The following is a 27,339-nucleotide window of genomic DNA, read 5'->3' on the forward strand; positions in this document are numbered from 1 at the left end:
GTGTGTAGTGCACTGATATGTATATATTGCATCTTCGTGTAACCAGATCAGCAATACCCCGTGCAGATAGTATTATTTATATACCCACAGGAGCACATTTTCAAAGTCGCTGGTAGTACATGGTTTACCAAAATGAAATAACAATCGTTGGTACATTCCTGTTGGGCTCTCATTATCAGTGGCTCGGTGCTGTACTCAATCATGCATATGAACCGTTCCTTCGAATAGAAATAGGTGCGGAAAACCACGCATCAACCGTTAGAAAACTAGCCGAAGCCGCCGTTATATACCCCCGTCGAACCTTGAGCCCAGCACCACATCATCTCACCAAGAAGCAGCTAGCTAAGCTAAGCCTAGCCAAAGCTTCTCTAGCTTCGGAAGTCCAGGAAACATGAGGCTCGCAGTGGTTCTCCTGTGTGCCCTGGTGGCTGTCCAGGTCGCGCTCCTCGCCGCCCCGGCGGATGCCGGCGAGCTGGTGGTCGGGTACTACGACAAGAAGTGCAGGGGCGTGGAGAACGTCGTCCAGTGGCATGTCAGGAGGGCGCTCAAGACCAACCGCCGCGCCGGCGCCGCCCTTGTCCGCCTCCTCTTCCACGACTGCTTCGTCAGGGTACGTACATTTCGTGCGCGGAGCTTATGTGGTCAACATGCGTGTCAATAAAATTGACGCGTGCAGCGCAAATTTAGTTTGCAAGCACGCCAAGTTCGTGGCAAAAATGAACCGAGACGGATTAGCAATGCTCACCAACTGAACTTGTCATACTCGGCGAACAAAAATGCCATGATAAATGTTCATTTTGCCATGACTAAAAATATGACGTTCACTGGATAGTTAGGTCCATATTGCATAATATAACGATGACATGCATGCATGCAGGGTTGCGATGCCTCCGTCCTCCTTGACGCGTCCCCCGAGAACCCTCACCCGGAGAAGGAGGCGCCGGTGAACATCGGGCTGGCGGCCTTCGACCTCCTGGAGGAGATCAAGGCGGCCGTCGAGGACAGGTGCCCCGGCGTGGTGTCCTGCTCCGACATCCTCATTTACGCGGCCCGGGACGCGGCCAGCGCCCTCAGCAACGGGAACATCCACTTCGACGTCCCCGCGGGGCGCCTCGACGGGCTCGTCTCCTCGGCCGCCGAGGCCCAGGCGGAGCTCCCGGACTCCACCTTCACCGTGCAGCAGCTCATCGACAACTTCGCCCGAAAGGACTTCGACGTGGAGGAGCTGGTCATCCTGTCCGGCGCGCACTCCATCGGCGTCGGCCACTGCTCCTCCTTCACCGGCCGCCTCACCGCGCCGCCGGAGCAGATCAACCCGGCCTACCGCAACCTGCTCAACCACAAGTGCCACCAGGGCGCCAACCCGGCCGTCGTCAACAACGTCCGCGACGAGGACTACGAGACGGTCGCCAGGTTCATGCCCGGGTTCACCAGCCGGGTGCGCAAGATCAGCGACTTCCTCGACAACACCTTCTACCACAACAACCTCGCCAGGATCGTCAGCTTCAACTCCGACTGGCAGCTCATGACCCACACCGAGGCCAGGGGCCACGTCCACGAGTACGCCGACAACGCCACGCTCTGGGACGGGGACTTCGCCGACTCCCTGCTCAAGCTCAGCAAGCTGTCCATGCCCGCCGGGAGCAAGGGCGGCATCAGGAAGAAGTGCAGCATCGCCACCCACCCTCTCTACTAAACAAGTCGGATGCATGCATGAACAAGGTCGATCCAACGAATTGAAGAACCTTTGCCCCTGGCCGGCGGTGTGCGGATTTCTTCGATAATCTTGTGGTTTTCCCGGTCCAATCCATTCTTTTGATTCCCATTGGTTGTGTATTTTATGTATGGCAACATATATGTATCATCCACGGCAATAAAGTTACGGTCCTGGCAAATGGCAATTTATTACAAATGACCTTTCAAGAAAATTGTATTACTAAAAAGGATTATATAGATATCAACGTGGTTGGTGAGTCGTGACGCTACAAGCATAAAGGGTAGACCGTGAACTCAAAGCTCACATGAGCGAGCATGCACCTACCCGAGAAATCCTACCAACCAGATAATGGCCGGTTCATTTGGCTTAATCAAAGCTGATACTCCAATCAAGTTTTTTTTTTGTGGCGACTACAGCGAAGTAGCTAATTCTTAGTCACAAAAAACCCGGAAGAAAACATGTGAATAACCGTTACAAACAGTACAAAGGAAAAAAAAAAGGACCAGTTGAAACGAGCTACAGTATTGGGCTCTTCCCATTTCCTGAGCGGCGGAGGTGAGATTTCCTTAGGAATCAGTACTTATTGGACTAGTTGGTAAACGTGGCACGAGCAATCAGTTTTGCACATATTGGGTGAAAAAATTATTCAAAATCACTAGTTTTTTTGCGGGAACTCAAAATCACTAGTTAAGGGTTACCCTTTGCTAATTTCATTCGGAAAACCATATGCCAACTGCATATCTACCTTCACCAAGCACCGTAGATGCGGGTGCTCGGCATGGAACATTTTTCTGAAAATGCGTGGAAAAATCACCACGGCCAACTGTTCTAGCCTTCTCGAGGAGTCGTCGTGGCTGTGGCCCACATGTAGCAGTTGGGAGGATAGTTGCATGCATTTTTCACCCATTTCTCTCTCACCTCGTCACCAATCAAATTCCATGCCTTTTATTTTAGATGATTCATATCTTTAAAACCTAAATTTTGTTATTTTTAATATTTTTTAATTCATCACGATAAAATTTTAAAAACAACGCAAATCAGATACATTTAGACTAATTTAAATTGCATTGGTACAATCAACTAAAGCACATGTTAAATACTTTCTGAAACTTTATAAAATAATTGACATATGTGTAAATATTTTTTAAAATTGATTGAAATATGACTGGAATTCTGAAAACACCAAATATTATAAGTTTATTCTTAGAAATTTCTGTTTCTTTCAAAAATAAAAATAAAAATATACTTTTGATCTATTTGCATACGCAGTAACTATTATTTTCTGTATCAACAATATGAATACAACATACATCCTTCTACAAATGACCGAAACGTTCACAAAATTTTCAATCATAGAGATAAAAGCGATGAATGCAAAATATTCTTTCATCGCCATAAGAAAAGTAGCGGTTACATATTATGAATTTTACTTTCTTATATGTTCTCCAAAACCTCATCACACTCCTATTGTGTTGGTTTGCACGAGATTTTATTCCTAAAAATACTACACTTAGGTAAAATGCCTACGTACTGTTACGTAATTAGACTAACTGCTAATCCCTCCGCCTCCCTGATTCCAACTGGGCGGGGTCTCTCTCCTAATTTTCTCCAACTGAAAAATGCCACCTAATCCATTATGTTACTTTACGTTTGATTCCTACGTAGGTGTAGTATTGCTCTTTTGTTGCAGAGGCCTAGTCTCACATTCGGTTGTTAACCGGTTCAAACTATTTTTTTTGCTAGAAGATACAAAATAATTAATTTTATACCCAACATTTATACTTATTTTAAATTAAGTGTGTACCATATAGCAATTTTAATTCACATAATTTTGTATTATTTAGGCACATAAGAATGTTTACAGATAATAGTTATATTATTCGTATATAGTTGTAATGTACATCACTGAAAATTTTAATTATGCAATGTATAAAAAGTATTTTTATTGTTAAAAAAAGATTTGAATTTTTTTTCCAATATCACATAAATTTATAGTGTATATACATATATTTGCATGTCTATGCGTATGTCCAAATATATCTTTTAATATCATTGAATATCATGGTAGAGACTTCTGAATCATAAATATTTTAATAGTGGTTTCTACTGTATATGAGGGAACCATATTCGGAGAAACTTCTAGGTCATATTAATTTTTACATGCAAGTTAAGTTCAGTAATAGAGTCATTGAAGAACCAAATATGTTCTTGATTGTACTTTTCCATAATTAAGTGTATCTTAATTATTTCTTTATAAAGTTTGTATCTCATTCATCTTTGATATTAATGAAAGCTAGCTGTCGAAATTTTCTATGCCTCAAGTCAATTATTCATTATTACTATTTGGCCTGGAAACAATTGTTATGTCTTGCCAAATCAAGGATCTGTTTACCCAATTATTGATGTGAATTTCAGAATTCAGGTGTGCACTATCTTGAACCTCTGACGGAGGCTCTAAATGACAAATGTGTGGGAGTCTTCACTAACGTAGGTTTCAATAAAAGTGATTGTGTTTCGTATTTTATTGATTGGATAATTCAAAAATTGTCTGGTTGGAAAGGAGAAGTTTATCATCAGATGGAAAGAAGATTTTGTTCAAAGTGGATGGCTAACTCAATACATCATATGGTATGTTTGTCTTTAAAATTCCTAAGCAAGTTCACAAAGGATCAGAAACGCGATGTCACGGGAAATGCACTAGTTCATATGGTAGCGTGATGACGCTAATCAAAAGAGAATGCACTAGTTCATAATGTGGGAAATGCATGCCGCCAAAGAAGCACGGAGACAGCACACTCGTCTTGCAATGCACTATCGGTTTGGACTACAAAATTCAAAGTTATAAATTTGTAGGATATTTCTGTAAGATAGAGCCTACGTAGCACTAGCCAACATGCAAAGTGGGCCATGGATCTACAAGAACACGGTCATGTTGAAACTTTGTGAGCCATGGTATTCTCCCATCAAGTCCTGCTAATCCATCTAAGTCATCATCACCGTCTAAGGGCATGTCTCAAGCCATGTCAATCCCAACCGCAGGCCTCCTGTAAGAATGGATTCCTACTCCTATGTAGAATTGGTTCCTATCTTCACATTTTAAAGGAAACAAATATTAGCTTAGACCTAACGGAAAAAATACTATCACACAAACCAAATGGCATCTCTTTTTTGATAGCAATCAAACACATTAACCTACGTGCAAAGGGCGAACGTTCTCGCGTGCCACATCCACAGGTTTTACTGTCGCGTTTTACTATGTCGAGGGAGGACAGAAACAAAACGCTCGCACCTCTTGCTCACAACCATTCCTTCGTTCTCTCCTCCTAGCTAAGGTTCCCTCCGCCGTCGCTGCCACCCTCACCGGCGTCGTGCTTCGTCTCCCGTCCCGAGCTCCACCTATCATCTAGCGTCATCTCCCGCCGCTGGCGTCTGGCAGCACGTTGGCACCGCCGCGGCGATGCTACTCGCGCGGCCCTCGTCGGCGTCGCGTTGGGGCGCCAGCGCCGCCGCTGCAGGGCTCTGGTCGAAGGGATCCCCGCGCCAAAGGACGGCTGAGCGGTCGCTGACGGTGAGCGCGGCAGTTGATGGCCTGACGGACCTCATCATCGTCGGAGCCGGGGTGGTCGGATCTGCCTCGCCTACACGCTCGGAAAGGTGACATGTTTTTTCCTTGCTTCCCCGTCCTTGCGTTCCGCTGGCCAGGTAGGAAGTTCCTGTTTCTTTTAGACTGGAAACTTGTGGTTCTTCTTTATTTTAAGAACAAAACCCGAATTAGTATTCAAAAGGAGAACACTAGATTGAATTGGTATTCGACAGCGCAGGGATCAAAATTTCCACCATGAATGATGGCAGGCTGATTATAAATTTGCATGTGGTGCTATACTCGTAGTTGGAAATATCTCTAAAAAAACTGGATCATTCATTTTCTCTCTCTCGGTATTAAGGGTACACCCTCTCTCTTTATACGACTTGTACACCAGCCTTGCTCTCTTATACTTGGGACTGCATAACTCTCGCTTACTTTTTGTATGAAACATACAGTATGCACAAGTTCCGGTTACTAAATTAAAGCTATTTCTTTTTACCATTCAGATTGCTGCAAGCTACCAAGCCATACCATATCCCTCTCCATGATCTGCAGAGTTATATGATGTGTAACATGGCAGTGTTGCTGAATGGAAGGAGGTAATTTGCTTGCTCTTTCTAAATTTGTTGGTTTCTTAATGCTATATGCATGTGGGACACAGCCACGACGACTCCTTGAGAAGGCTGGAACAGTTGGTCGGACCTCTTCCAATGCAAAGGTGCTTAGATGAGGTGCTATGTGCATTAAATACCTTAGCAACTCATCTCCCCAATGCATAGGTGCTTACTTGTTGTTGCTAAGCATACTTTATTTAATGTGTTAGCACCTAAAGTCTTTTATGCATTGGTCAAGTTGTTTCATTTAAGTAGTTTGCCTAGGTTCTCGCGCTTGGCATTGGTTTTTTCTAGGGTCACCAAAGTGCTCTCTCCCCTCATTAAATGTTGTGCCATGTCATTTTTTTACTTGTGTGACATGCTTAGCACCTGTCCACCGTGGAGCACTGAAAAGGGCCTCATGGTGATTATTGGCATTCTGTGTTGATTAATACTGATTGACCACTCTACCAAAGGAGTCCCTGCCTCACTAGTACTCCTGCTGTATAAATCACACCACATTCTAGTCCACAGTATTCTCACATCCTCACTCTCCACCATCACCATGGCTAATGCCTGCACCTCCACCGCTCGGGAACGGGCCCAATATTGTACTCCCTCCGTTTCATAATATAAGAACGTTTTTGACACTATCGTTTTTGACACTACACTAGTGTAGTGTCAAAAACGTTCTTATATTATGGGATAGTGTCAAAAACGTTCTTATATTATGGGACGGAGGGAGTAGCTTGTTTCAACTGGTCTGGTTTTTTCCGCTATGTGCTGTTTGTAACGGTTTTTCACATGTTTTCTTCGGCTTTTTTGTGACTAAGAATTAGTTACTTCGCTGTAGTCGCCCCAAAAAAATAAGTTGATGGCAGCATTAGCTTTGGTTAAGCGAAATGAACCAGCCATGATCTGGTTGGTAGGATTTCTCTGGTAGGTGCATGAACGCTCATGTGAGCTCTGAGTTCATGGTCTACCCTTTATGCTTGTAGCGTCACGACTCACCACGTTCATATCTATAATCATTTTCAATACAATGTTTTTTTGAAAGGTTATTTGTAACAATATTAATCCAGCTGTTGGAAGGATAGTTGCATGCACTTTTCTTCCATTCTCTCTCTCACCTTGTCACCCATCAAAATCCGTACTTTTCTACCATGCACTTTTATTTTTAGATGATTCATACCTTTAAAATGCAAATTTCATTATTTTTTATGTTTTTGAATTCATGATGATAATTTTTAAAAACAAGACAAATTTGGATACATTTTGAACTAATTTAAATTGCATTGTTACAATCAATTAATGTACATGTTAAATATTCTCTGAAACTTAGTAAAATAATTGAAAATGAATTTAATGTTTTTAAAATTGATTAAATTATGGCTAAAATTCTAAAAACACCAACAACATTTTAGTTATATATCACAAGTTTAGTCTTAGAAATTTCACTTTTTCGCAAAATAAACAACAGAGCATTTGTTTTATTTGCATACGCGGTAACTATCGGTTTGGGTATCAATAAGATGAATAGTATATACAGTTTGCAATGTATATCCGAAACGTTCACATTATTCGCAACCATCGGGATGAAGGTAATTTAACCAAAATATTCTTTCATCCCCATAAAATAAGTAGCGATCAAATATTACCAATCTTATTTTCTCGGCCATTCTTCAAAAACTCATCGCGCTCGTATTGTGTTGGTTTCAAAGAGGGTTTGTTGATGAGGCCTGCTATCACATGCAGCTGTCGGGAGAGCCGGTTCAAACCATTTTTCGGCCCTAGACGGTGTAAAATAATTTGTTTTTTATACCAAACATTTATACTTATTTTAAACTAAGTGTACCATATAATAATTTTAATTAATATAATTTTCTATTACTTAACCACATAGCAATGTTTCCAAATAATAGTTTTATTATTCATATACAGTTGTATTCACTAGTAGAAAACAGGGCTTTGGTTCAGACCGGGTCAGCCTATTAGTCCCGGTTCAGTCCAGAACCGGGACCCATGGGGGTATTGGTCCCGGTTCATGAGGCCAGGGGGCCTGCCGGGCCTCGTGGGGGCATTAGTCCCGGTTCGTCGGGCCCCTTTGGTCCCGGTTGGTACGACGAACCGGGACCAATGGGCCTCGCTTCTGGCCCACCACCATTGGTCCCGGTTGGTGGCTTGAACTGGGACCAAAGGGTGTCCTTTAGTCCCGGTTCCAGCCACGAACCGGGACCAATGTGATGCCTATATATACCCCCTCGCCGGCGAGCAGAGCACTCCACACTGCTCTATTTTTTCTGGACGGCGAGGGGAGGGCTTTGTGGTGATCTAACTCACATCCTATGCACATGAGGTGTTCGATGCAATGCCCGAGCCACACTACTTAAGCTTTCTCCTCTCCAAGCTCGACCTCCAAGCTCCATTTTCCTCAATATTTGTCTAGGTTTAGCGGTCTGTCACGTCCCGTCCCCATCTTCACCGCCGTCAATCGCCCGCGCCAATCTCGTCGGCGGCGGGTCTTCATCGTCGTCGATCGCCCGCGCCAATCTCGTCGCCGGCACCACCGTGGTGAGCCTCTTGTTCTTATCTTCTTTCTCAAAAGTAAATAAAATCTTACTTGTATGTTTAGATAGATACTTGTATAATTTTCTTACTTTTATTATTGCTTCTAATTATATAGTGCGATGGTTTTGGTATCCGCCCCCGTCGGTCCTCGTCCTGTCTACGATTTGGATGTGGTATATATTATCTTTTAGAACTATTTGGTTCATTTATTGTTTATGACCGTTATGCCGACCAACATGACATAGATTTTATTTATCTAGGAGGTGTGTGAAGCGGAAATTCCAACCGACCCTATTGTCGAGAGGTTAAATTTAGTTGAAGAAGAAAATAATTACTTGAAGGAAAAAATAAAAAAACTGAGGAGGAGAAGATGATATTGGAGTTGCATGTTGCGGATGTCGTCGATGATCACAAGATCAAGATGGATGCAATGCGCTTGAAGATTAGAAAGATTAGAAAATATGCCATTAATACCGAGACTTGCTATCATTATGTCATTGGATCAATTGTTACCTTGGTTGCGATTATGATCGCATTTGTTTTCGCATTGAAATGTTTTACATAGTTTCAATGTATGCTTTAATTAGATGCTCTGGAGAGCTATATGTTGTTCAATAAGGACTATGTATGTACTTTGGTTTTAATGTGATGATGAAATTCTATTAATTTGGTCACTTAATTATCTATTCATGATGTTCTGTCATGGTTTTTGACACACTTAATTATATATAATGCACGCAGATGAACCGGTAATGGATGTACGGTGACAGACACACCTCCGAGTACATTAAGGGCGTGCATAGTTTTCTCGAAGTGGCTGAGGCAAACAAGACGAATGGAAGCCCTACGGAGATTGTTCTTCACCAACACCGTCACTATGCCGTCGTACTGCCGGAACTCATCTACTACTTCACCCGTCTTGCTGGATCGAGAAGGCGAGGACATCATCGAGCTGAACATGTGATGAACGCGGAGGTGCCGTACGTTTGGTACTTGATCGGGGCGGATCGTGAAGGTGTACGACTACATCAACCGCGTTGATAAATGCTTTCGCTTAGCGATCTTCAAGGGTATGAAGATACACTCTCCTCTCTGGTTGCTATGCATCACCATGATCTTGCATGTGCATAGGAATTTTTTTGAAATTACTACGTTCCCCAAAAGTGGCATCCGAGCCAGGTTTTATGCGTAGATGTTATATGCACGAGTAGAACACAAGTGACTTGTGGGCGATACAAGTCATACTGCTTACCAGCATGTCATACTTTGGTTCGGCGGTATTGTTGGATGAAGCGGCCCGGACCGACATTACGCGTACGCTTAGGCGAGACTGGTTCTACCGACGTGCTTTGCACATAGGTGGCTAGCGGGTGTCAGTTTCTCCAACTTTAGTTGAATCGAGTGTGGCTACGCCCGATCCTTGAGAAGGTTAAAACATCACTAACTTGACGAACTATCATTGTGGTTTTGATGTGTAGGTAAGAACGGTTCTTGCTCAGCCCGTAGCAGCCACGTAAAACTTGCAACAACAAAGTAGAGGACGTCTAACTTGTTTTTGCAGGGCATGTTGTGATGTGATATGGTCAAGACGTGATGCTATATTTTATTGTATGAGATGATCATGTTTTGTAACCAAGTTATCGTCAACTGGTAGGAGCCATATGGTTGTCGCTTTATTGTATGCAATGCAATCGCCCTGTAATTACTTTACTTTATCACTAAGCGGTAGCGATAGTCGTAGAAGCAATAGGTGGCGAAACGACAATGATGCTACGATGGAGATCAAGGTGTCGCGCCGGTGACGATGGTGATCATGACGGTGCTTCGGAGATGGAGATCACAAGCACAAGATGATGATGGCCATATCATATCACTTATATTGATTGCATGTGATGTTTATCTTTTATGCATCTTATTTTGCTTTGATTGACGGTAGCATTATAAGATGATCTCTCACTAAATTTCAAGGTATAAGTGTTCTCCCTGAGTATGCACCGTTGCGAAAGTTCTTCGTGTTGAGACACCACGTGATGATCGGGTGTGATAGGCTCTACGTTCAAATACAACGGGTGCAAAATAGTTGCACACGCGGAATACTCAGGTTCAACTTGACAAGCCTAGTATATATAGATATGGCCGAAACACTGAGACCGAAGGGTCGAGCGTGAATCATATAGTAGATATGATCAACATAGTGATGTTCACCATTGAAAACTACTCCATCTCACATGATGATCGGACATGGTTTAGTTCATTTGGATCACGTGATCACTTAGATGATTAGAGGGATATCTATCTAAGTGGGAGTTCTTAAGTAATATGATTAATTGAACTTAAATTTATCATGAACTTAGTACCTGATAGTATTTTGCTTGTCTATGTTTGTTGTAGATAGATGGCTCGTGCTGTTGTTCCGTTGAATTTTAATGCGTTCCTTGAGAAAGCTAAGTTGAAAGATGATGTTAGCAAGTACACGGACTGGGTCCATAACTTGAGGATTATCCTTATTGCTGCACAAAATAATTACGTCCTGGAAGCACCGCTGGGTGCCAGGCCTGCTGCAGATGCAACTGACGACGTTAAGAACGCCTGGCAGAGCAAAGCTGATGACTACTTGATAGTTCAGTGTGCCATGCTTTACGGCTTAGAACCGGGACTTCAACGACGTTTTGAACGTCATGGAGCATATGAGATGTTCCAGGAGTTGAAGTTAATATTTCAAGCAAATGCCCGGATTGAGAGATATGAAGTCTCCAATAAGTTCTATAGCTGCAAGATGGAAGAGAATAGTTCTGTCAGTGAACATATACTCAAAATGTCTGGGTAGAATAATCACTTGAATCAACTGGGAGTTAATCTTCCAGATGATAGTGTCATTGACTGAATTCTTCAATCACTGCCACCAAGCTACAAGAGCTTCGTGATGAACTATAATATGCATGGGATGGACAAGACTATTCTCGAGCTCTTCGCAATGCTAAAAGCTGCGGAGGTAGAAATCAAAAAGGAGCATCAAGTGTTGATGGTCAATAAGACCACCAGTTTTAAGAAAAAGGGTAAAGGGAAGAAGAAAGGAAACTTCAAGAAGAACGGCAAACAAGTTGCTGCTCAGGAGAAGAAACCCAAATCTGGACCTAAGCCTGAGACTGAATGCTTCTACTGCAAGCAGACTGGTCACTGGAAGCGAAACTACCCCAAGTATTTGGCGAATAAGAAGGATGACAAGGTGAACAAAAGTATATGTGATATGCATGTTATTGGTGTGTACCTTACTAATGCTCGCAGTAGCACCTGAGTATTTGATACTGGTTCTGTTGCTAATATTTGCAACTTGAAACAGGGACTACCGATTAAGCGAAGATTGGCTAAGGACAAGGTGACGATGCGCGTGGGAAATGGTTCCAAAGTCGATGTGATCGCGGTCGGCACGCTACCTCTACATCTACCTTCGGGATTAGTTTTAGACTTAAATAATTGTTATTTGGTGCCAGCGTTAAGCATGAACATTATATCTGGATCTTGTTTGATGCGAGACGGTTATTCATTTAAATCAGAGAATAATGGTTGTTCTATTTATATGAGTAATATCTTTTATGGTCATGCACCCTTGAAGAGTGGTATGTTTTCATAATGTTGAAGCCAAAAGATGCAGACTTGATAATGATATAGTGAAACTTATTTGTGGCACTGCCGTTTGGGTCATATTGGTGTAAAGCGCATGAAGAAACTCCATACTGATGGACTTCTGGAATCACTTGATTATGAATCACTTGGTACTTGCGACCGTGCCTCATGGCAAGATGACTAAAACGCCGTTCTCCGGAACTATGGAGCGAGCAACAGATTTGTTGGAAATCATACATACTGATGTATGTGGTCCAACTAACATTGAGGCTCGCGACGGGTATCGTTATTTTCTCACCTTCACAGATGATTTAAGCAGATATGGGTATATCTACTTAATGAAACATAAGTCTGAAACATTTGAAATGCTCAAAGAATTTCAGAGTGAAGTGAAAAATCATCGTGCCAAGAAAATAAATTTTCTACGATCTGATCATGGAGGAGAATATTTGAGTTACGAGTTTGGTTTATATTTGAAACAATGCGGAATAGTTTCGCAACCCATGCCACCCGGAACACCACAACGTAATGGTGTGTCCGAACGTCGTAATCGTACTTTACTAGATATGGTGCGATCTATGATGTCTCTTACTGATTTACCGCTATCGTTTTGGGGTTATGCTTTAGAGACGGCTGCATTCACGTTAAATAGGGCACCATCAAAATCCGTTGAGACGACGCCTTATGAACTATGGTTTGGCAAGAAACCAAAGTTGTCGTTCCTTAAAGTTTGGGGCTGCCATGCTTATGTGAAGAAACTTCAACCAGATAAGTATGAACCCAAATCGGAGAAATGTGTCTTCATAGGATACCCAAAGGAGACTATTGGGTACACCTTCTATCACAAATCTGAAGGCAAGACTTTTGTTGCTAAATTCGGATCCTTTCTAGAGAAGGAATTTCTCTCGAAAGAAGTGAGTGGGAGGAAAGTAGAACTTGATGATGTAAATGTACCTGCTCACTTATTAGAAAGTAGTTCATCACAGAAATCGGTTCCTGTGACAACTACGCCAATTAGTGAGGAAGCTAATAATATTGATCATGAAACTTCAGATCAAGTTACTACTGAACCTCGTAGGTCAACCAGAGTAAGATCCACACCAGAGTGGTACAGTAATCCTATTCTGGAGGTCATGTTACTTGATCATGGCGAACCTACGAACTATGAGGAATCGATGATGAGCACAGATTCCGCAAAATGGATTGAGGCCATGAAATCTGAGATGAGATCCATGTATGAGAACAAAGTATGGACTTTGGTTGACTTGCCCGATGATCGGCAAGCCATCAAGAATAAATGGATCTTCAAGAAGAAGACTGATGCTGATGGTAATGTTACTGTCTATAAAGCTCGACTTGTTGCGAAAGGTTTTCGACAAGTTCAAGGGGTTGACTACGATGAGACTTTCTCACCCATAGCGATGCTTAAATCTGTCCGAATCATGTTAGCATTTGCCGCATTTTATGATTATGAAATATGACAAATGGATGTCAAAACTGCATTCCTGAATGGATTTCTAAAAGAAGAGTTGTATATGATACAACCAGAAGGTTTTGTCGATCCAAAAGGTGCTAATAAAGTGTGCAAGCTCCAGCGATCCATTTATGGACTGGTGCAAGCCTCTCGGAGTTGAAATAAACGCTTTGATAGTGTGATCAAAGCATATGGTTTTATACAGACTTTTGGAGAAACCTGTATTTACAAGAAAGTGAGTGGGAACTCTGTAGCATTTCTGATATTATATGTGGACGACATATTGTTAATTGAAAATGATATAGGATTTCTAGATAGCATAAAAGGATACTTGAATAAAAGTTTTTCAATGAAAGACCTCGGTGAAGCTGCTTATATATTAGGCATCAAGATCTATAGAGATAGATCAAGACGCTTAATTGGACTTTCACAAAGCACATACCTTGATAAAGTTTTGAAAAAGTTCAAAATGGATCAAGCAAAGAAAGGGTTCTTGCCTGTATTACAAGATGTGAAGTTGAGTCAGACTCAATGCCCGACCACAGCAGAAGATAGATAGAAAATGAAAGATGTTCCCTATGCTTCAGCCATAGGCTCTATCATGTATGCAATACTGTGTACCAGACCTGATGTATGCTTAGCAATAAGTTTAGCAGAGAGGTACCAAAGTAATCGAGGAGTGGATCACTGGACAGCGGTCAAGAATATCCTGAAATACCTGAAAAGGACTAAGGATATGTTTCTCGTTTATGGAGGTTACAAAGAGCTAGTCGTAAATGGTTACGTCGATGCAAGCTTTGACACTGATCCAGACGATTCTAAATCGCAAACTGGATACGTGTTTATATTGAACGGTGCAGCTTTAAGTTGGGGAAGTTCTAAACAAAGCGTCGCGGCAGGATCTACATGCAAAGTGGAGTACATAGCTGCTTCAGAAGCAGCAAATGAAGGAGTTGATATCCGATCTAGGTGTCATACCTAGTGCATCGGGTCCAATGAAAATCTTTTGCGACAATGCTGATGCAATTGCCTTGGCAAAGGAATCCAGATTTCACAAGAGAACCAAGCATATCAAGAGACGCTTCAATTCCATCCGGGACCAAGTCCAGGTGGGAGCAAGGTTGGAAAAAGCGGTAGGCATAAGCGAGACGCTTGGCCTTCGCCTAGTGCTTAGGCGGTGCTTAAGCGCCTTAGGAGCAGCCTAGGCGATAATATGATTTTTACTATCAGAGTGTATATGTGGTTATTATATGTGTATTTTATTAATTCATGGCATATAAGTATGTTAACTACCAGCTACTACGCTTGGAATATGTCCCTTTTGGCATATTAGTGCAATATGGAATGATTTCTCGCTCGGGTAGACAATTTCTTACTTGCTCTGCCTAGACTTCTGCTTATGCCCTAGGCAAGGCGATTGGCCATTGCCTAGCGCCTAGGCGTGCTTAAGTGCCTCCTAGGCACTGCCTTTTCCAACAGAGGGTGGGAGACATAGAGATTTGCAAGATACATACGGATCTACATGTTGCAGACCCGTTGACTAAGACTCTTCCATGAGCAAAACATTATCAGCACCAAGGCTCCATGGGTGTTAGAATCATTACTGTGTAATCTAGATTATTGACTCTAGTGCAAGTGGGAGACTGAAGGAAATATGCCCTAGAGGCAATAATAAAGTTATTATTTATTTCCTTATATCATGATAAATGTTTATCATTCATGCTAGAATTGTATTAACCGGAAACATAATACATGTGTGAATACATAGAAAAACATAGTGTCACTAGTATGTCTCTACTTGACTAGCTCGTTGATCAAAGATGGTTGTGTTTCCTAAACCACAGACATAAGTTGTCATTTGATTAACGGGATCACATCATTAGGAGAATGATGTGATTGACTTGACCCATTCCGTTAGCTTAGCACTTGATCGTTTAGTATATTGCTATTGCTTTCTTCATGCCTTATACATGTTCCTTTGACTATGAGATTATGCAACTCCCGTTTACCGGAGCAACACTTTGTGTACTATCAAACGTCACAACGTAACTGGGTGATTATAAAGGAGCTCTACAGGTGTCTCCAAAGGTACATGTTGAGTTGGCGTATTTCGAGATTAGGATTTGTCACTCCGATTGTCGGAGAGGTATCTCTGGGCCCTCTCGGTAATGCACATCACTATAAGCCTTGAAAGCAAATGTAGCTAATGAGTTAGTTGCGGGATGATGCATTACATAACGAGTAAAGTGACTTGCCGGTAACGAGATTGAACTAGGTATTGAGATACCGACGATCGAATCTCGGGCAAGTAACATACCGCTGACAAAGGGAACAACGTATGTTGTTATGCGGTTTGACCGATAAAGATCTTCGTAGAATATGTAGGAGCCAATATGGGCATCCAGATTCTGCTATTGGTTATTGACCACAGAAATGTCTCGGACATGTCTACATAGTTCTCGAACCCGTAGGGTTCGCACGCTTAACGTTCGTTGACGATATAATATTATATGAGTTATGTATGTTGGTGACCGAATGTTGTTCGGAGTCCCGGATAAGATCATGGGCATGACGAGGAACTCCGGAATGGTCCGGAGATAAAGTTTAATATATGGGATAATGTTGTTTGGTCTCCGGAAGAGTTCCGAAATTCACCGGAAGGGGTTCCGGATGTTTCCCGAAATGTTTGGGTACGAGAACACGTTATTTCGGCCAAGGGGGAAAGCCCACAAGGTTTTTGGAAAGCGCAAAATGAAGTTTTGCGGAGTCCAGGGGCCAGACTCTAGGGTCCCTGGCGTCTGGGTCCAGACGTCGGGAACCCTGGTGTCTGGCCCTGGAGTCCGAGAAGGACTCTTGCCTTTTGGGTGAAACCGACTTTGTGGAGGCTTTTACTCCAAGTTTCGACCCCAAGGCTCAACATATAAATAGAGGGGCAGGGCTAGCACCAAAGACACATCAAGAAACACCAAGCCGTGTGCCGGCAACCCCGTCCCCTCTAGTTTATCCTCCGTCATAGTTTTCGTAATGCTTAGGTGAAGCCTTGCTGGGATTGTTCTTCACCAACACCGTCACCACGCTGTCGTGCTGTCGGAACCCATCTACTACTTCGCCCGTCTTGCTGGATCGAGAAGGCGAGGACGTCATCGAGCTGAACGTGTGCTGAACGCGGAGGTGCCGTACATTCGGTACTTGATCGGGGCGGATCGTGAAGGCGTACGACTACATCAACCGCGTTGATAAACGCTTCCGCTTAGCGATCTTCAAGGGTATGAAGATACACTCTCCCCTCTCGTTGCTATGCATCACCATGATCTTGCATGTGCGTAGGAATTTTTTTGAAATTACCATGTTCCCCAATAGTAGGAGGTCGTGGGATTGCAGCGGTCAAACTTTGGACGGGATAAATACTAAACCAACCGGCTAGAGACGTGACACTTTATATTATGCGACACTTTATATTATGTGTGCATCTGTTTTATCTTTCCTGAGAAGATGAACAAGAGATCCCTGTATCTACCTCATACCTCCCTTCATATACCAAGTCAGTTCTAAAATAACACCGACACGACGCGTCTTCTTAAATGTTTCTATTTGTTCGCACTTCTAAAATCCACCAACATTTTTCAATTCATGAATGTTTTTTAAGTTCATGAACATGTTTTTTTTCTAAATTTGCATTCTTTTTTTCAAATTCACGAACATAGTTTAAAATTCATTAATATTTCTAATATTTATGATTTTCCTAAAAATATGGTTTTTAATGCGAAACATTCTCTAAAATACATTTAAAGAAATATGCTTTTTATGCGCAAAAATTTGTAAAATACATTAAAAAAATTGTAAACATTTTTTATTTAGCAAAATATTGAAATAGAAATATGGTAGCCGGTTTTGCCTAAGCTAGCAATCTAGCGAGCGGAAAAAAGCTAAGCGAGGAGTAGGAGCCGAACTGAGTTTTTTTTTTTTAGAAAAGGAGGACGACCCCCGGCCTCTGCATCTGGACGATGCATACGGCCATTTTATTAATTATTGCCACAAGACCTTACAGAGTTATACAACAATAAGCCTAAAGCCACCAACTAAGCAACATCTATCGCTATCCCTATCCAGTTGATGTAGGGGCGCTGACAGTATGGGCCTAATAACAAACGGACCTCGCAGCCAAACATAACATCTAAGACTTGAAGTCCCAACCAGGACGCCTGCCGGGTGTGGGCACCCACCAGTCCGGCGTGCTTCATTGGCTGGCCCATATGAGTACTATAGCAGCAAATTCCATGGTCTCAGTGTGGAATAAGAGCTCTGAGGGGATCACACAAGCACCACCAGCTGACACCGACGATGAAATGTGAAGAACGCCACAACTACGCATCAATCAACTCCACTCTCCTCTCAAAACAAATACAATTTTAAACAATCGTCCAACATGATATATGACTGAAAAGAAAGGGGCTGTTTGGATCGTGGCCTTGAGATGCCGTGCCAAAAATTTGGTGGTTGACTCAGCATTGGTTGCTCGTTTGGATGGAGGCCAACTTTTTGGTAAGCCCACGTCTCCACAGCGGTCCTAGTTCAATTCCCAGCCAAAATTTTGGCAAGGCGTGGGTTGGCAAATTCTGCACCAATTATTTGGCATGCCCGCGATTGGCAGGGCGGGCGGCGGCGCAAACCAAACAGCCCCAAAGTATTGTCAAAACATACTTAAAATCCAAGTCAACATAGATAGATTCAAGATGACAAAATTGATTGCAATGACATGGTAAGGAAAAAAAGTTAATACCATGAGCGAAGAACGGCGGGCGAAGCGCCCGGCAACCTCTAGTGCATATCTATGGATGCATACATTGGAAGTTGGAAACTCGGGTAAAGTGAAGGTCTTGACTCCTCGGGTAGTACCAACAGTCACCATGACCAACTGTTCTAGCCTTCTCGGGGAGTTGTCGTGGCTGTGGCTCACGCGCAGCTGTTGGAAGGACACTAGGGGTTGGGGCGCCACCTTGTGGCGCCTCCTCAAAGGAAGTTGGGGCGGTGCCAAGTTGGCAGTCGCTCATTCCAGTTGCTTTTTTGCAATCTTGATAAACACATGAAAATGGCATGTTACAAGAAGCCACACTATAAATTTTGGAAGAGCTAAATAAATGACACTCAAATACAATGAGATTAGGACATCTTCGTCGAGCTTCGGTCATTCATTGCAATTTATAAAAGAAAAAACAGGACACTGATCATAACAAAAACTAAAAACCAAAGAAAAAACAGGACACCGATCAAGGTTGACGACGCCCGCACCCGAGCCGCCAGCCTCGTCGTTGTTGGCGGCCAACGCCAAACCCGCGGAGCACGACAATACAACAATACATAGTCATTCAAATAACCGCAAAATGAGATAAACTGAGGGTACCTATGTGATTTCCCGGAATTGATCCCTAGAAATATCCAATTGAATTGCTTGGGGAGCTTTATGATACACCACCATAGTGAGATCTGTCGATTTGCCCATGTGGACGCTGGATGTAGAGGGAAACCATGCCTGCTCAAGTCCCATTCCAAAGGATGCATTGGACTGTAAAAAGAACACATATGAGAATGAAATGCACCGTCATTGCGTTTCTTTTGACAAACTTTGCAAAAGTTGCATCAAGCCACCTATTTTAAGTTTTTAACATGCCACTTTTTGTAACCAAACTCAAATAACACTGTTGTTCAAATATGAGAAAAGTTATAGATTAATGATTAAAAAAAGCTTGTTTTCTTGAAAAGTGTATCAAACTTCTAGGAGAAGGCTATACAATATTTTACTAAACTCAATACTTTCAGGCCGTTTTTTTAAATCAATGCATCCCTCATCGAGTCATATTTTCTAGTACCCCCTACAAATTCTTTAAAGAATAGTACAACATGACATAGTAATGCAATGCCTAGAGTTAAACCTATCAACTTTGGCATGTACATACTTGAATTTGTACCATTGTTCCTGCCATCTTCTGTTACATAGTTATAACTGAATTACTATGCAATCATTGTTACTGAAACAATACATAAGAACATGCAGTCTGCATGTCAAGTTTTCTCTAAGAATAAATTTAGGTACACGTCACAATAAAACCAGAGTAGTGATTGTTCAACAGAAAACTGGTAGTTCACTTTGTTTCCTATATCCAGTTGCCTCTAGTAAGATTTTTACTGCAAGCAAAAAAACATGGAACAAATCTGAATTAGATTCATAATTAAAATCTGCAGATTTGGAAATAAAAAAACAGGGACCATTATAACAGAACATGGAAACTAAGAAGTAGTTCTTATTCGAACAACTTAGATTGGTGATTGTGTACTGAGAGGGCGAATGGCGAGTCCATACAAGCCAATCTCCTTACCGTTCGTTGAGTTCTCTAAGATTGGCGATTGTATTTGCGGCATACCATTTGATGTATGGTATGACAGCATGATGATCTACCTTGTTCTGGATAAGTGGGTCTCTTCACTTTATATTTTGGTGGTACCGTTCGGCTTCTCAATGATGACCACGATAATGTTAACTTTGATGGAGTGACCATTTACAGAGCACAAGTATGGACCTGCAATTCAGAATTACAGTACAAAAATAGTGGTTAGCCTCCGTACACGTAAAATGAGATGGGCATGTATGAAGAATAAATATCTATTGAAGTTTAAAGCCAAAAGTTTAGATCCAGTATGAAGAAGTAACGTTAACATGACCTCAAGGGTTACAGTGTGGTGTTTGTGAAGGATTCGGAAGTGATTAATTAATACATTCGGAAATGCTCATTCAGAATCAGAACTGCATAGATATTCAACTTAGAGAACTTGTTTACTGGAACAAGTTTCCACTTTGGGTATACGAGCCTGTTAAGATGTTCAACTTTTTGTTAGTAGCTCTTGCAAAGATGACTCAAGATATTATCATGACAAGGGGGAGAAATAGAACAGAGAAGGATCAAGAAGAAGTGCTTGCTAAGGAAGAATACAAAATAAGAACACTGTCTTAAATGTGTGTTTTCCATCCTTATACAATCCTTGTTGACCACTAAACTACCTCACAATACTATTTACACTGATAGAATGATGGTTATGCTACTTATTTCATGGGTCGACAAATCTAAAGGATATATAGCCTGCCCCCTAATATAATAGATAATAAAATGAGTGCTGGACATGTAAATATTCCAAAGGTACAGGTGACAAGTTCTCTTCCTGAATTCACGATCATCACAATACTAATATGACATACATTTTATATTAAGGAGACACAACATAAGAACACACACTATAATGCAATAAATAGGATTCTATGTAGTATCACTACTCAATAACAAAAAAATGGTAGCCTTAAATCCAAAGAGAGTATATGACATCCTTTGTTCTTCCCTATCCATCCCCCCTTTTTCCAACAATTGAAACCACTGAGTACAAACAAATATGAATATTGTAAGAATAAAACTATTCCAATGGCATTGAAGACCATTATGTTCCTAGGCTTTATTTGTTCTGAACTATGAAAGCCAACTTTTCACCCTAAACAACACAACATCACATACTGAAAAGCTAGATAAGATACCTAACATCACCTTGTTGTCTTCTTCCAAGACTAAAAAGTATGATCAAGAAACCCGTCGCAAGTATCTAGGCAGACAGTATACAAAAATATCTGTCAATAATCAGAAATCTAGCACCAAATAGAACATTGTGAGGCTTGCTAATTGTACTATGGAAACTGTGGCACCGTTGCTACACAGAGAATCTATACATCAGGCATAAAAATTTGCCGAAAGATTACATGCACTTGAGTTATGTGGCTGAGTCGTAAAATTATAGGTTTATACATGGAATAGGTAGTAAACCTCGGTTTCTATTTTCCAAGCAAAGTACAGGTATTTATTCCCCTGTCTTGGACAAGACAGAAATTGGTATGTATGTTCAAACTCTATTTTCCAAGCAAAGTACAGGTATTTATTCCCCTGTCTTGGACAAGACAGAAATTGGTATGTATGTTCAAACTGGCCCAATGCTACATGTACCTCAGTATTAGGTATTATTCCCTTGTCTGATAATGCTAATAATAATTATTTTTCCAGAGAAGCAAACTAAGGAGTTACTTAAATATAAAGGTCCGACCTCATACTTCCGAGCAATAGGCGCCAATAGGAACCATAGTGTGATAATAATCCATGTTTTCATAGCGACAAAAAATAGTGCCATCAACAAGATATCTGCAGTAGTGGAATTCACACCACATTGGTCATTTGCGCTAACATTTTACAGAAAATAAGGGGTTGTCATATACATTACCAGGTAATCTCTATTTGTCTCGAATAAATATGAAATTTCTTTTTTGTTCCACCAGATTGTCCTAAGGTATATATTTGAACTTCTACAAGATGAACAAATAATTGTTATAAGGAGCATGGACTGGAAATAAAAAATTATCCAAACATTGTGAGAAGACCTTACCAGTTATTCTTCATCCTCAAATCACACTGCATCCCTGTGCCCAAGACGACCTCCAGACATGACCATGGACAGCCGCTGTGCCGGCGACCTAGGTATGACAGATCGAGTCGATGGCGCCCCGAGGAAGCCATAGGCCGGGAGATGGCAGCGAGGGATGGGAGGAGCAGAGGCGACGCATCACGCAAGAGGAGAGAGCGGGATCCCTTCGCCCTTCTCTGCAGCCGCTGCCACCGTGGGCGCATGAGCCCGAGCGGGAGACGCCGCGATCGACCGAGGAAGAGGGACGAGCGGGTCCACGCCACCCTCATGATGACCTGCTCCTTCCACCGCCCCCATCCCCAATCTCCTCGCCTCTCGTGACCTAAATCATCCACCACTCCCTTGATCTGCGATGTTCACAACTCCTCCTGCTGCTAGGGCTCGGTGGGGGCGGCTAGTACCGCACCGGCGGAGGGGAGACGAGGTAGGCTGGCAGTGTGTTGCTGCAATGGGATGGAGATGGGGTGCGGCAATGGCGGCGGCAGCGGCGAGGCAGAGGAGTATTTGCGTGCAGAGATGGAGATTGGGGTTTGCTTCGTGAGAAAAAGCAGAGGGAGGTGTTATTTTAGTCTTTGCCCAATCGGCTCTCCCAGTGATCTTTTTTTTGTCTCTAGCGATCCGACGTGGACACCGCGAGGATGCGCTCTTGATGCGCATGTTAATGCTTCTCGATTTGCATGTGTTTTTCTCACATTATCTCTCACCTAGTAGTCACCAATCAAAATCCATGCCTTTTATTTTTAGATGATTCATATCTTTGAAGCTCAAAGCGGTCGGACACTTCCCTAGACCCTGCGCAAGCGGGAGCTGCGTGCACCAGGCTACACTTTTTATATCTTCAAAATTAAAATTTCATTATTTTTAATGCTTTTGAATTCATCGAGATAAAACTTTTAACAACACAAATGATGGTTACATTTTGAACTAATTGAAATTGCGTCGCACACGTTATATATTGCATGAAACTCAGTAAAATAATTGACATATGTGGCAAATGTTTTTTGAAGTTGATTAAAATATGACTAAAATTCTCAAAACACCAATAACATTTCGTTATCTATCATAAATTTAGTCTTTCAAATTTCACTTTTTTCTCCAAAATAAATGAAAAAACATTAGTTTTATTTGCATACATGGTAATTATCAGTTTGGGTATCAACAATATGAAGACAACATATATCTTATTATGAATGACAGAAACGTTCTTATTCATAGCCACGTGGATGAAGGTGATGTAACCAATTCTTCCATTATCATAAAAGAAGTAGGGGTTAGATTCTAGCAATTCTACTTTCTTAGATGTTCTCTAAAAACATTATCGCCTTCCTACTGTGTTGATTTGCAAGAGGTTTTGTTGCATAGACTTGTTCTCACATATGGTTGTCAGCAAGAGAGCCGCTTCAAACCATTTTTTGGCCCTGGGCGATGTAATTTTTTATTATTATTTATACTAAACATTTATACTTATTTTAACTAAGTGCACTACCATGTAACAATTTTAACATATAATTTTCTGTTACTTAGCCATATAACAATGTTTCCGAATAATAGTTATATTATTCGTATACAGTTGTAATTTACATCATTAAATTTTTTTATGCAAAATTAAAATTGGAAGGTGTATCAAAAATTATTTAAAAAATCATTTGAATTAATTTTCTAATATGGCATAAATTATATAGTGTATATACATATATTTGCATATTTATGTGTGTGTCCATATATCTTTTAATATTATTAAATACCATGGTAGAGATTTGTAAATCATAAATATTTTAATAGTGGTTTATACTGTATATTAGACAACCATATCCATAGAAACTTCTAGGTCATATCAAATTTTACATACAAGTTGGGTTCAGTAATAGTCGTCGAAGTACCAAATATGTTCTTGATTATAATTTTCCATATGATTCAATTATCAGACATGCTCGTCTAGATTCACTTGGATTAATTTGGTCCAAAAGAGATCTACCTGTTTCTCAAATAAAAATTGTGGACTGGTTTAACCAATGAATTATAATTATCATAAATTTCATTGCGATACTAAGACATGCATCGTGAAAAGAGTAGCATATCTAAACTCAATGACGCCAGTCAGATTGATTTGCCTCCACGTGATATAAATTATTAGCATGTGGTATGAACTTGCGCTCCTTCAAACTAAGGTTCTATTTTATGCACTTTAATAATGTTTGAAATTTAATTAATAGTTATATAGTATTGACCAGTATAATTTGTACTTGGAGGCCTCGCTTCCTGGGCCCAGAGTGCTCGGCCATTTTGCTCGGCTCCTCGGCCTATGGGCCAACCCTGGTTGTTGGGATAAGCAAGCCACGCACAACAGAAGAAAAGTGACAATGGCAGAGGTGTGCGCACCAGGAGGAACTTATGAAGCCACCCGGGTATGGCTAATTATTATCAGATTGGTAACAAGCCCATGACCTGAATGAATTGAATTGAATCATTTGTTACCATATTGACTTAAAATGTCCATTATGTGTTATTGAAGTATTTAATTTTGGTCATTGCGTGGGAAAATTGAAGCACACACTTTGCATTAGTCTAAACCCGTATCATTCATGAAAAATAACGTCATTATGTGGCCAGTTACTACTAAAAAAATACCTTATAGATAGATGCTTAGCAGTACCGAGGAGCATATGGGCCGCGCTACTGCTAATTAGTAGCAGCGAGGGTATAAAAACCTCGCTACTACTGAGTTGATAGTAGTAGGGCAGGCTATAAACCCACGCTACTACTAAGTGATCTCCTCGGTACAGTCCATAGTAGTAGCGAAGGGTATGAAACCCTAACTACTACTAAGTTGATAGTATTAGCGCGGGCTATAAACCCACGCTGCTACTAAGTGGTCTCCGCTGTGCCCCTCGGATAGGTCATAGTAGTAGTGAGGGGTATAAACCCCGCGCTGCTACTAAGTATACGGTTTTTTAATGGCCCTGAAATACCCATCTCCTCTCTGGAATCCCTCCTATCTCCCTTCCCTTCCTCCCTCTCTCTGTAGGCTCTCCCATGGCGCTCCTTCCGATTCACACCTCCTCCTCCATGGCGCCCAACGAGGTCGCCGCTGGCCTCTAGGAGCTCGCCGGTCTCCCCCCGCACCTCCATGCCACCACATCGGAGGACCTCACCACCGGCGACTAGCCTCGGTGCTCCCTCCATCTCATTCCTCTCTCTCTCTCTCTCTCTCTCTCTCTCTCTCTCTCTCTCTCTCTCTCTCTCTCTCTCTCTCTCTCTCTCTCTCTCGTTTCTCCTTTTCCTTCTCCCCTCTTGTTTGACTCACCCTCCCATCTCCATAACCATGCAGGTCTTCACCATGGGTGACCGGGAGCTCTGCCTTGGCCGCGACGAGGAGTCCCACACCACCACCTTGCTCTGCCCTGGATCCGGTCCTCTCCACCGGCCGCTGCCAGATCTGGCTTGCCACTGTCTGTCCGCACCTTTGGTGACCCCTATCATCGCTGGATCGAACCATTCCCGCCATGCATGGACAACACACATGGGATCAAGAATTTTGTTTTTGTTTTTGAAATTAATAGTAGTAGCGTGGGTCACAGACACGTGCTACAGATAATTAGTAGTAGCATGAGTGGCACCCGCGTTACTACTAACATACGTAGTAGTAGTGCGGGTGGCACCTGCGGTACTACAACCTGTTAGGTATAGCGAGCTAGTAGTACCACGCGTACCCGCGCTACTGGTAGGCTTTTCCCTAGTAGTGGTTGTGTGAGTGGGTGCTCATTGCTCTCATATGTTCACAATCCTCTGGTGGGATGCGAGTGGAAAACCCTTATATACTAGTCTCTTCCCACCACCACTAGGAATGTAGGATTAAACTTTGCATATGCAAACAATTCAAAATGGGCCTTTGAGATTTATCTAGGAATATCTTTTTATATGGGCCAAAATCCCTTATATTCCAAGAGATATGCAAATGTCATAGTAAGTAGAAGAAATGTGCCTAACTTGGAAAGAACGGGGCTTTTCTCCCGGCTGTCAAGAATATTGGGGCGAAACATGTCTACTCTACTAATTATGCTGACATTGTCGACATCGATTTAGAATCAGTTGTAAAGGTCGGGCTTGTAAATTTCTTTGAAATTTGAGAAAAATGAATGATTTAAAAGAGCGTCTAATCGCCTCGCGATATCTAGAAGAATGTGGTGCTTTCCCCCTTGTGACCTTATGGTAGGGAGATTGATATCAATATTGGGATTTACAAAATGCTTGTTGAAGAGAAAATCTATTGGTTACATAAGATCACGTGAGAGGTGGCTTCTCAAAGGTGATCAGAACAGCTCTTTCTTCCAGGGAGACGCTAATCATAGAATAAGGAAAAATTTATAATAATTTCACTTAAATGATGGTGATGATGTTACTATGTGACTGAAAATTATTGAAAATATGCTAGTGACAAAAATATATTCCGCCCTGCTCCTGCAGCATCTTCCATATCTCTTTCGTGATCATGCCGAGCAACTGTCCCGTGACGGTGATTCACTCTTGGCCAGAGCTATTTCTGTTGATGAAGTTAAAACTACCTTAGTTTACGTGAACTCTAACATAGCCCCTGGTCCTGAGAATTTTCCAACAATGTTGGGATATAGTTCAACATGATAGCATGTTTATTGTTGATTGCTTTCATGTTGCTTCCCTTGATGCCTACAGACTCAATTATTGAGTCATTACATCTCTTCCTTCAATTTACAGGCTAATAAAATTGAACAACTCAGACCTATTTGCCTTCTTATATGTATTTATAAATGGATCATCAAAACCATGACTTTGAGGATGGAACCTTTTGTTGAAAATCAAATTATTGTTAATGAGAATGTCATTATAAATTTGGAAAAATTATAGAACAAATTATCTCCTCACATGAAATTCTTCATCATTCTCATGTTAAAAAAATTAGGAACTATTTTGATTTATACTTTGGAACGACTAATGTTGAAGTGCTTTGGGATGTTTTTGATTGATTGTCATTCCTTTGGATGCTTTGATGAAAAATGATGCGGATGGTAAAACAAATATTTGGCAGGGTAACCCCTTGTCTGCGTGTTCAATAAAAAATTGAGTTCATTATCTAACTAGGCTAGTTTAAAAACGTTAATTTGGCTACTTATCATAACAGCAATGGAGTTGATATACTTCATTGTGTTCCCAATAAAGTGTTGTGCATCAACCTTGATCCAGCAAAAGCATTTATGACCCTAAAAGAAGGGAAGCATGCAGATTATCGCAATTA

At 41.6% G+C, this 27,339-nt stretch overlaps 1 protein-coding gene and 1 long non-coding RNA gene across 2 annotated transcripts; one reads left to right on the plus strand and one right to left on the minus strand.

Annotated features, from left to right (window-relative positions):
* The first annotated feature begins 302 nt into the window (after positions 1 to 302).
* On the plus strand, positions 303 to 1,912 carry LOC123159438 (peroxidase 2). The gene is made up of 2 exons (XM_044577273.1): positions 303 to 610; positions 878 to 1,912. The coding sequence occupies exons 1-2, from the start codon at positions 392 to 394 to the stop codon at positions 1,694 to 1,696; spliced, it is 1,038 nt and encodes a 345-aa protein (XP_044433208.1). The 5' UTR covers positions 303 to 391; the 3' UTR covers positions 1,697 to 1,912.
* A 17,458-nt stretch (positions 1,913 to 19,370) lies between these two features.
* LOC123160392 (uncharacterized) lies at positions 19,371 to 20,080 on the minus strand. The gene is made up of 2 exons (XR_006480152.1): positions 20,017 to 20,080; positions 19,371 to 19,745 (listed from the first exon to the last, which is right to left on the minus strand). It is a non-coding gene; the product is annotated as an uncharacterized lncRNA (long non-coding RNA).
* Positions 20,081 to 27,339: the final 7,259 nt, after the last annotated feature.

This window comes from Triticum aestivum, chromosome 7B (assembly GCF_018294505.1).
Source record: "Triticum aestivum cultivar Chinese Spring chromosome 7B, IWGSC CS RefSeq v2.1, whole genome shotgun sequence".
Classification (NCBI taxonomy): Eukaryota; Viridiplantae; Streptophyta; class Magnoliopsida; order Poales; family Poaceae; genus Triticum; species Triticum aestivum.